This window comes from Cynara cardunculus, assembly GCF_001531365.2.
Source record: "Cynara cardunculus var. scolymus isolate 2C chromosome LG 15, CcrdV1, whole genome shotgun sequence".
Classification (NCBI taxonomy): domain Eukaryota; kingdom Viridiplantae; phylum Streptophyta; class Magnoliopsida; order Asterales; family Asteraceae; genus Cynara; species Cynara cardunculus.
In genome coordinates, this window is record NC_037542.1 from 3556528 (window position 1) to 3567222 (window position 10695).

At 37.4% G+C, this 10695-nt stretch overlaps 1 protein-coding gene across 5 annotated transcripts; it reads right to left on the reverse strand.

The window, feature by feature from the left end:
- Positions 1–214: 214 nt before the first annotated feature.
- Positions 215–7341, reverse strand: LOC112528230. Of its 5 annotated transcripts, none has more exons than XM_025139207.1 (5): positions 7292–7341; positions 5588–6005; positions 3335–4014; positions 2107–3220; positions 215–481 (listed from the first exon to the last, which is right to left on the reverse strand). In XM_025139207.1, exons 2-5 carry the CDS (start codon positions 5938–5940, stop codon positions 430–432), a joined length of 2199 nt encoding a protein of 732 aa, XP_024994975.1. In that variant the 5' UTR covers positions 5941–6005; positions 7292–7341; the 3' UTR covers positions 215–429. The 5 variants fall into 5 exon arrangements, with proteins under 5 accessions (XP_024994975.1, XP_024994974.1, XP_024994970.1 ...); XM_025139206.1 differs by having other exon boundaries at positions 2107–3244; XM_025139202.1 differs by having other exon boundaries at positions 2107–4014.
- Between the last annotated feature and the right edge of the window lie 3354 nt (positions 7342–10695).

Genomic DNA, 10695 nt, shown 5'->3' on the forward strand with positions numbered 1-10695 from the left:
TACTTTATGAACCACCAACCATTAAACCCATATCTTCACCCAAATCTTTTATTAATTTGAATGAGCTTTTTACTACATATTTGGTGTTTGAGTTCATCCCACACTCCTTTTAATTTCTCCCTAGTATGTCATTCAACCCAAGTCACAGGGAGGATTTTCCTATGGCTCAAGTAACAACTCCAAGTGTATTTTTAACAAGTAAAGCAGTCTTTGTTAGAGTAAGGGATGGAGACACAAGGTCAAAATTAATTTCCGAAATTTTGAAGAAAAAACAACTAACCAGCTATTGCTTGCTTTGGCCATACATACCCTTCCTTATGCACAAGAAACCTACTACTGCTTTGATTGTGAAAGCAAAAAATTCTCATGAACTCAGAAATGAGAAGCACCATTCAATCGAGGGTTAAAAAGAATGTTCCTTCATCCCAACTATATTTGCAAGGCTTTGGGAGTTGATGATGCTTCAATCGTTTCCCCCTCTCTGTCCAACACAAGAACAGTGCATTTACATGTTAGACTGCAAATACAATATACATCTTTTCTATCACAATAACACTTTCAAATTGCCAACACATACTCGCAGACTGTTTCATTTCTGGTCATCACAAGTAAGCTAATGAAGGTTGGATGCACTTTAATAACTAGGATGACACACATGCATCAAAGCTTCTGGGATTTGCAAGCATTGCTTTGCATTGTTGCACACGTCACAAGGGAGGAAAACCTTACCGATTGTTCCATGGATATGGCAAAAACTATTCAAAGAGGAAAAGGAAGAGAGAGAGAAATGTAGCTAATAGGTGTTCCTCATTCTACTCATACACCTTAGCATTAAAAGTTTCCCCAAAAAATAGAAATAAAGGATTAGGACTTTCCACTGACAGAGGTCGCGAAGTCCTCGTTTGAGAAAACAGAGTGATTCAGAAGACAAGAGGATGAGGTTCCACCTTAGTTATAATATAAAGGGGAGTTCTGTTAATTTCTAGGTCAGTTAAAAGATAGGCTAGCCAACAAAGGCAGGCAGTTTCAAAGGGCAATAATGCTGTAGTATTGAAAAAGAAAACTCAACCACGCATTTTTCTAGTATAGCCAGGTATTTATGCATCTGAGAAATGAGGACCCAAGATTTCCTTTAGTTGGTCAGGTGAAATGCAATTAGCTGTAATTAAGCCCCAAGAGCTGAGGTTGCTGCAAGCCTTTAATTGCAACCACACCGTCTGCTACAGCTACGCTAATGCACCCTTGGTCCAACTAATACAAAGAAAAACATATGTTTGCCACTACACAAAATCATGCCTCATCAGGTTAAAGAAATCATGCCTTATCCGGTTAAAGAAATCATGCCTCATCCGGTTAAAAAAATCATGTCTCATCCGTTTAAAGAATAAACTGTTTTTCAACAAAATGCTCAAGTGAACACACTCCTCTCTCTCCCTTTGTCTTCTCCCTCCTCTTATTTCACTAAACTGTTTAGGTCGACTCTATCTAATGAATTTTATTATAGTTGTGGCATGAAAAAACATAGAGATTAAAGAGCATATCTTAGAGTTATCAAAGAGTTTGCAAAATTTAGAAAAATTAATCATAACAGCATGCATGCTTAAGATTTGGTATAACAAATTATTTACAGAGCTCATGTATATATATCTTAACTAAGGGTTTATATAGGTTTACAATCTATTTTGCACCAACAAAGCACATGCTGCTCATTAAGTTGGAAGAAGGAAAAATCGGGAAGTGTTGTGATATTTTGAAACAGAGGGAAATTACAAAAAAAACAAAAGGAACAATTGTCATGGACTGCAAAGAGGGCATTTATTATGGGATGGCAATAGACATTACTTCACAAGCATGCTTACAAGACCAAGGCCCTTCATGGTTGGATTTTCTTAAGCTATCATAACACTAATTTTCAAATGTAGCTCTACCAAAGCTAACCACACACATGAAGGAAACATTTTCCCAATCTGACACATGAATCTGGCACAAAAATGTATTGTGAAAAGCCAATTTCTGAAGAAGATAAATAGAAACAAAAAGGACATCCAAAAACACATAACCAGCAAATTGAAAAAAAGAATCAAATAAATCAGATAGAGAACTTACTTGCATGTCTTTTTGTTGTGACCCAACCCTTTGCATTTGCTACACTGCATTTGCCTTCTAATTAGCTCCAGGGATCCAGCCTGCTTTAACTTCGCTCGCCTGCCTGGCTTCCCTGGAGGTCGTTTAGCAGGAGGAGGTGTAACAATAATTGCTATGTCCTCACCATCTAATGAACGCTCAACATCAGGTATTGGGTAAATTGACTCTGCATATGTTTTTCGGTAGCTCTCAGCCATGAAGTATCTGGAGCAATAATCATATGGGCTCCTACCGATGCACTCAAAAACAGCTACGGCATGGCAGCATGGCAGTCCAGTAAGTTGCCAGCCCTTGCAGCTACAATCCCATTGACTGATGTCAACCATCTCAACAGATTCACCATGAACCTCAAATATGCTACTTTGTGATGGCAACACTTGAAATGATTGAGCTTTTGAAGCCTCACTTTTAAGCTTCTCCTCCATAGACGGTGTCAACGTTGTAGTCCATCTGTTAGAATCAACCCGCCTTGTGTATATCAATTCCATCAACTTACCTCTCAATACATCAATCATGTGAGTTATGGGCAGCTCAACTGCATCTGATACCCAGCTATAGAACAGCTGTCCAAAATTAGATGTCATATGATTATATCTTGTTCCATCAAAGAACACATTTGCCCAGTGTTGTGGCTCACTGTTGAGTACCCAATTATATGCTTCAGGTGAAATAGCTTTTATATCTTGAGCACACTGTTCGAAAGACTCAAGCTTTGGTGCATAGGCAGCAGCATAGAGGTCTTGAACCATGAGACGTCTGGCTTCATGTGAAAACCTCCCCTTCAAATCATTGTTGAGTTTCTCAGCAATATACCGTAGACAATAAGCATGAAAGCACTCTCCGCCAAAAACATTGACTATGGAGTCTTTTAGTCCCGTGTTAAAATTTGCAACAAAGGTTATAGGCTGAGATATTGGGGCAGCAGCTTTCAATTGGGATAAGAACCAAAACCAATTGTCATCATCAGTCTCATCATCAACCACCGCAAAAGCCAATGGAAAAACACCATCATCTCCATCTGCAGCGGTGGCTATTAATAAGGTCCCTTGGTACTTAGCATCTAGAGGAATGTCATCTAAAAAAAGCAAAGGACGACAGCCTTGTTGAAAACCGGAAATAGAGGCATGGAATGAGACAAAGAAACGATGGAAGCTTGAATCCTCCTTTGTAGCAAATGTAGCTAAACTACCTGGATTAGTTTCCATTATTTTCTCGCAGAAGAAAGGTAACTGAGAGTAAGCTTCCTTGTATGAACCTTGAAGTTGCTCCTTGGCAATTCCTTTTGCACGCCATGCCTGGGAATAATTCAACTGAACTCCATACTCTCGTTTTATGTCAGCAACGATATCCTTGGGCCTGTAGTTTGGTGAAACCCTTAACTTCTCCTTTATAATATTACCTACCCATCCCTTTGTTGCACGATAACCAGCTTTTGCAGCAACTCCATTACATGTATGCTCTGGATTCATTTTCTTGATGCGTATCAAGTGGGTAGTGGGTAACCTTGAAACATATATGCGCCACGGACAACCTTCTGACTTACATTTGACACTAACACGGTGACTATCACTCTTCTTATACTTGTAACGAAAACCATGGGCAATTGAGAATTTATGGAGAGCTTCACGGAACTCAGCAAAACTAGAAAATCTCTGCTCAACACCAGTGATTGTGTTCTCCCACTGTGTAGCAGCTTTATGTTGCTTTTCCCAATTTGAACCAAGAGCAAATGCCAACGGTGACATTGCATTCACTATAACCATATCAAAGGAATTTGTTTCGTTTATATTAGGGTGGTTGTCTACATGGCTTGTTCCAACAGGACTAGATGCAAGTACAACTGCTTCAGAAACCGTTGTCCTGCTCGATCTGTAATTAGAGTTCCATCACAGTATAAGGCGTCACAACCCGAGCAAATGAAAAATTAGCTACACTTAGCCTCACATATTGTGTCCATAAGTGGCCTATCTGATTTATGTTTTCAATGCAATGTTTGATACAAGAAAATAGTGTGCAATGTCCTCAAATAAAAATGAGCTGTACCATTCCCCCTCAATTTGAGACTCAAACACGAGTTGTGGGCTGTTTTCCAAATAAGCAATTAGGATTTTTCAAGCTAATCTAAGCATTAAGTATAATTACTCTTAAATATCCCAACTATGCTACTTCTGAAAATTTGCTGTTTGGAGATACTAAGGGGCTGTTTGTTTGGCTCTTAATGGTGACATTAAGAGCCAACCTCTTAATCGGTCAGAGGTTGAGGTTGTTTGGCAAAAAAAAAATGCCTCTTAATGGTTACAATCCCCCTCTTAACCATTTTGCATCTAGGATACCACTAAACCATTCAGACATCTATTTTTCCAAGTTTACCCTTCCCACCCCTTCTTCCCATCTCGTCTCTTCACGCAGGTCGCCATCGCCGGTCACCATCGCCGGTCGCCATCGCCATCGCCGGTCGCCATCGCAGCTTCGCCGGTTGTTGCCGGTCACCTCGCCATCGAGTTGCAAACCCTATCGATCGAAAAAGGGGAGGAAAAAGGATCGAATAGCAAAACCCTAACATCTCTGTTTTCGCCCCTGCTGTTTCTCCATCTCGATTGAGCCCTAACGGTGAAGGTAACACATCGCCGGTCTTCACAGCCCCTCCCCCACCCTCTCGTCGCCGGTCTTCACAGAGGGAACTTTGAGAGGAGATCGATTGAGGGAACGATGGAGATCGTGGAAGCAGACCAAGCAACGATTTAGGGATCGATTCTGACCATTCTTCACAGAGGGAACTTTGAGAGGAGATCGATTGAGGGAACGATGGAGATCGTGGAAGCAGACCAAGCAACGATTGAGGGATCGATTGAGATACGATTGAGGGAAATACCACAGCGACGATGACCAAGCAACGACCAACGATGGAGAAGGAACGATGGAGATCATCGTGGAAGCAAACGTGGGAAGGCGATGGAGATCGTGAAGAAGAGCGGCTGGAAGATAGGGGTGGAAAAGTTAAAATGGAATAATGGGTTTTTGTTAGAGAGGGTTAAAATGGTAATTTATTGTCATTCAGAGAACAGTTACCAAACAACATTATTTCATTCAGCACTTAACCATTATGACTCTCTCAACCATTCTGACCTCTTAACTATTCTGCACTAAATCATTCAGCAACCGCCAAACAGCCCCTAAACAAAACAATCCTGTTTTTCAAAAACTCCAAAAAATATTTGGAGTTACTGTATTTCTCAAAATTGGCGTACTAATTAACAGAATCCTGGTATTTAAAGAACTTCAAAAACAAGAAGCAGCCTAAACACATTATATGAAATTGAGGATCTAAAGAACCTAAATGGATTTCCAGAAAACCTCAAGCTCTGATACTAAGAGAGAAATGAACGAGGCTTTCAGAAACAGATTGAGAATGAAAGAAATCAGCAAAGGACAGTTAAAGTACCTACTAGCAGGCGTGTTTGAGACATTTGGAGCTGCCCTACTACCTTCTTGTGGCATGACGAAGACATCCACTTGATCAGCATCGGAAAAAAAGTTAATCATGCGCTTAAGGTCTTTGTCTTTTGATATCATGATAAGAGTTTTTCTGTTTCCAGGGAGGAAGTATTTGATCAACATGTTGTCAACACTATATCCAAATGTCTCGGCCAAGTCCTGCTTGAAATCAATTACTTGCGTCTCTGTATCAAGATCAACAGCATAGGCCTCCCCACCACTGTAGGACATAGAACCATCGTTTTCAGTTTGAAACTCGCCACCTGACTGACATATAGCTATAATTTTCTTCGTCGACATCACGAGATGCAGTGCAAATCAACAAAACAAAATTACAACTCCTCTGCCAAAGAGAGTTGCTTGACCTGCATTGATCAATCAGAAAGAAGTTTAACTTTCAACTCCTACCGCAAGGAATCAATTTATCCTTGGGTGTACACTTGCTCATTGGATATTGTTCACTTTGCAAATATTATTTGTTACAAGTAATAAATAATCATAATAATAATAATAATAAACTCGACATAGCCTCTACCAATAAATTTAGCAGGGTTAGCTTCACCGGCAGCCCACATTGTTGAATGTTAAGTTGAGCCAAATCTAAAAGAACTCGATAACCAATTGAACGTTCAGAGATTTGGGAGGCAAAAAGATTATCAAAACCAAAAGCAAAGGTGCACAATAAAGCAGTATGGACTGCATCATTAGAGACTTAGATCATATGAGGTGAAAAAGGAAGGAGAGTTTTGAAAGAAAAAAAAAAAGGAGATTCCATTAAGCAAACTTTTAAAAATAACTTTGAAGTATTGAACAAAAAGCATAATATTGAAGTTCTTAATACCTAAATACCCTGAATTAAAAGAAAACTAGGTTACACCAGACATATACTTATAGTTCTCAATACCTAAGTACCCTGAATTAGTTCCGTTTTCTCCACTAAGATAGTAAGATAATAATGGAAGTTGAGAGTAAACCGGGATTTGTTCATCTACAGTCTACAAAGCCAGCAGTTGCAAAAGGCACAACATCTCATTCATGCTATACAAAACTCCATACAAGTGACAGGATGATGGTCTCAGGAGCTGTCAAAGTATATACAAGTTACAGGAATGTAAGGGTACTAATGAAATTTCTTTAGGAAACTGATTTCAGTTTATGGCAATTATTCCTTAACTTGCTACTACATATTCTCAACCACTGAATCTATCTCCTTTATTGATCCTTACTATAATTTCACTTGTTACAGATCAATCTGCCCCAAATCATTCTCTGCAAGTTACAATCAAGAAAGTGAACCAATCGGGCAAAGTACGTATCTCCGAACCAGTGTAGGAAGCATTCTTAAACATCAAAAATATAATTTTGATTTAAAAGACAAAAAGTTGAAAATTTAAAAAGTTTGGGAGGCGAAAACGAAAACTTTGAAAAGAAAAGAGGGCATTTTTAAAATTAAACGAAAAGAGATGAATAAGCCATGGCGCAATGTTTTGAACTTGTTCAAATGTTCAAAAGCATAAGAAAGTTGTTGAATATAAACCCTAAACATGGAATTATTAAGAAAAACGAGATTATAATGTATGGCAGAATGCTTGAACAATGCTGTTTTTCTTGTTTCCTGTAAATTGAAACGAAGAAAAGAGAGTGAAAATACCTAGGGTTCTTGAAGTAGAATCTAAGCGAATACCATTGGAAGAAGGTGGATGGATGGTGAAGGCGATTCCGATTCAGTCGCTCAACTAAAAGAAGCTACTGAATGAATCATCGTTTTTTTATGCTTTATATTATTTCCCCTTCTGCATATTCAACAACCTTCTTCTTTCCTTTTCTACATTCATAGGCGTTTTGGACGTGTTTTATAACTTATTGACTTATTTCAGTGTGGTACCGGTAATAAATATTTTTGGATGTTTAGATAAACAATTTATACTGATGTCAAATCGGTAATAAAAAGTTTTTGAATAAGTTAAACCCTTCTAACTTGTAATAAGTTGATAAGTACTTTTATAAAATAACATAAGTTGTTTCAAATAAACAATCTCAAACATCCAACTTTTTCCTTTCTCTCTTTTATTTATGCATAATGCAATCGCAAATTTATGAAAAACTATTGACAACATTTGAAAAGTATGCTTAATTTTTTTAAATTACATATATACCCTCTTTCTTGATTCGAGCATCTATGGATAATGGAAAATCAGTACCAGTAATCGAGTGCAAACTTGAAATCATGTGGCAAGAGATTTGCAAAAGCAACAGCTATATGCATATTTCCCGATCTACAATACCGTTTAACTTGATATTCTAAAAATCCTCGAAATTCGTGTTCATGAACTCTGATTCATTCAACTGGTTCTTTCGTGCCATAATTGTGCTCTTCGAGCTCTAATCCGACCCTAATCATGGCCATTGAAAGATATGAGACTTTTTTTTATGCTCGATAGTGTGAAGGCGATTCTTTTGTCCTAACCATCAATCCAACCGCATTGAAGTGTTCATGTATGGTCTTCCTGAATACGTTACCACAATATGTGATGTTGAGTAACAAGTATTGACGACTAAGTATGCACAAAAAAAAGAAATGAACGTATCAGCGTTGCTCTTGTTAGAAATTTTGGTTTGAGTGATGTATCAATCGAGAGACTCGCATAGAATAATGGAGCGTGCATGGAACACTTTCCATAAGTTAATATTTAACACCTTTCACAACCTTTGGTTTTCATGAAATTTGGCTTATGACAATTCAATTCACACTCATGTTTTTAGGCAAAAACGAGAGTGAAAACACATGTGGATTATGTTATTGCAAAGGATACTGCTAACTACAGATTCGAGTGAAATGGCTGGTGGTAAGCGTGGTAAGGTCGCTGCTAACGAATGGTGGGTATTCTATATTGAGACTGAAACTTCTTAAATTAAAAATTAACTGACAGTTATTATAGTTGCTCCACATTGCATTTGAGTCAGATCAGAAGTTAGCCTTCTGAACATCAGCTCCCTTTTGAACATCAGGTGGCTTTCAGAATATTTTTTTCCTTCTAAATAACTTAAATATCATCTCTTAATGTATACTGCAAGAGCGCTCCCTTGATTCTGCAAGGGGGCATGACTCCGTTGACCTCCATTTTATGGTAATTCAGGTTTAAGTTAGCTTATACAAGCGTTCTCCACACTTCCTAATTGTATTATAGCTTAACTAAAACCTATTCGTCTCGTGTAAATCACAATTAAACCAAATGATTGATGACACTAAAATCACTGACAGCTTTTTTGCATTACCGTAACTATAAGCACACAAAAAAAACAGCCAAAATTCATACTCTGGCTGTAGCAACTAGATAAACCATAGTTTCTCTAATAAGTTACCTCTGTTGTATGTCGATTGATGATGGAATCAAATAGAACGTTGAATAAGCAGAAAATCAGGTGATTGGTTGCATCATCTGTATAATATATATTATCTTTTTATTAATCGTTATTATTTCCATATTCTTCATTCCACTGTTAACTATTTATATACTTAGGGGCCGTTTACTAAATACTTACCCGGTAAGTGTGGATCGGGTAACTTTCCTCACATGTTGCATATGGTAAAGGCTGAAAATCTTACCCGGTAAGAGCGATGATAGGGATAGAGAGTCTTACCCAGTAAGTGATGGTAAGGACTCTTACCCGGGTGAGCGTTTACCGGGTAAATTGTTGCATACGATACCGTTTTAATATACTACAATCTTATCTGGTAAAATAGATTATAGTATTGACTCCTACCAGTAAGCACTTACCAGGTAAGTATTTAGGTAAACGGCCCCTTAATTGAACATGTTAGTTGTCCATTTATTTGAGGTTTTTTGTAAAACGAAGTCTATGAAGAAGTGTTTAAACAAAAGTCTATACAACATACTGAATTTAATTTATTTATTTATGTATTTTGTCGAAATGGGCTTACCTTCCAAAAAGGGAAGGTATTTTTAGGAGTGTTCATTTGTTGAAACTCAATGGATGATTGGATTTGTTTCATTCATTTGATATTATTATTGTTTATCCATTAGATCAGATTAAATCCATACTGAATTTAATTTATTTATTTTTTTTGTCGAAATGGGCTTACCTTCCAAAAAGGGAAGGTATTTTTAGGAGTGTTCATCTGTTGAAACTCAATGGATGATTGGATTTGTTTCATTCATTTGATATTATTATTGTTTATCCATTAGATCAGATTAAATCCATCAAAAATCTAATTTTCAACCAATTAATCCACGATTTCAACCAGCTTTTTCATATATATTTTTAATGGCTTAAAAGACATTACAGCGGTGTTTGAGATTGCTTATAAAAACAACTTATTGACTTATTCCGGTGTGATACCGGTATAAGCACTTTTGAGTGTTTGGATAAACAACTTACATCGATGTCAAACAGGTAATAAGAAGTTTTTGAAAAAGTTAAACTTTTCTGACTTATAATAAGTTGATAAGTGCTTTTGTAGAAAAACATAATTTGTTTCAAATAAGCAATCCCAAACACCCCTGTAAGGATGGTAGTTGGATGATAATTGAATTGGATCAGTTTATTTATTTTTTTCGAATGGTGTCCCAGGCCATGCCATCGGTTTGGTCTTATAGGATTTTGTGTTGTCATCCAAGAACCGTTCGATCCAACTAAGATGTTCAAATTGTGTAACACCATTAAATTTGGGAAAACAACGTCTAATTGAAATTTTCTATAATGCATCAATTAAGGATTTAGTCCTTATTTCAAATTCGACATTTGATCAGCTATAATGGCAATCTAAGTACCTTTACACAAATCTATAATAAGGGACGGGTGTTACAATGTCATACGCTAACCCACCATACGAAAGATGTATCCGGGATAGCTAATTCCTTCTCGTGCCTCTAACTAGTACTCATCACGCCAAAGTGTCGCTAGTACCATTTTCCCAAGGACCTGAAGCATATGCCGACGAAGAAAAAAAGTTAGGCTTAACGTCTAGTGAGTTCAAGCATTTTTCATCATTTATATAAAACGGTAAAACGGAAAGATTGTTATTTAAAACCA

What these genes read in the sequence shown, in the direction of transcription:
- LOC112528230 (XM_025139202.1), bottom strand. Translation starts at nt 5,940, where the DNA reads ATGTCGACGAAGAAAATTATAGCTATATGTCAGTCAGGTGGCGAGTTT. An exon ending in TCAAACACGCCTGCTAGTAG is followed by an intron (nt 4,015 to 5,587) that starts GTACTTTAACTG and finishes CTCTAATTACAG; the next exon opens with ATCGAGCAGGACAACGGTTT. An exon ending in CACAACAAAAAGACATGCAA is followed by an intron (nt 482 to 2,106) that starts GTAAGTTCTCTA and finishes TGTGTTGGACAG; the next exon opens with AGAGGGGGAAACGATTGAAG.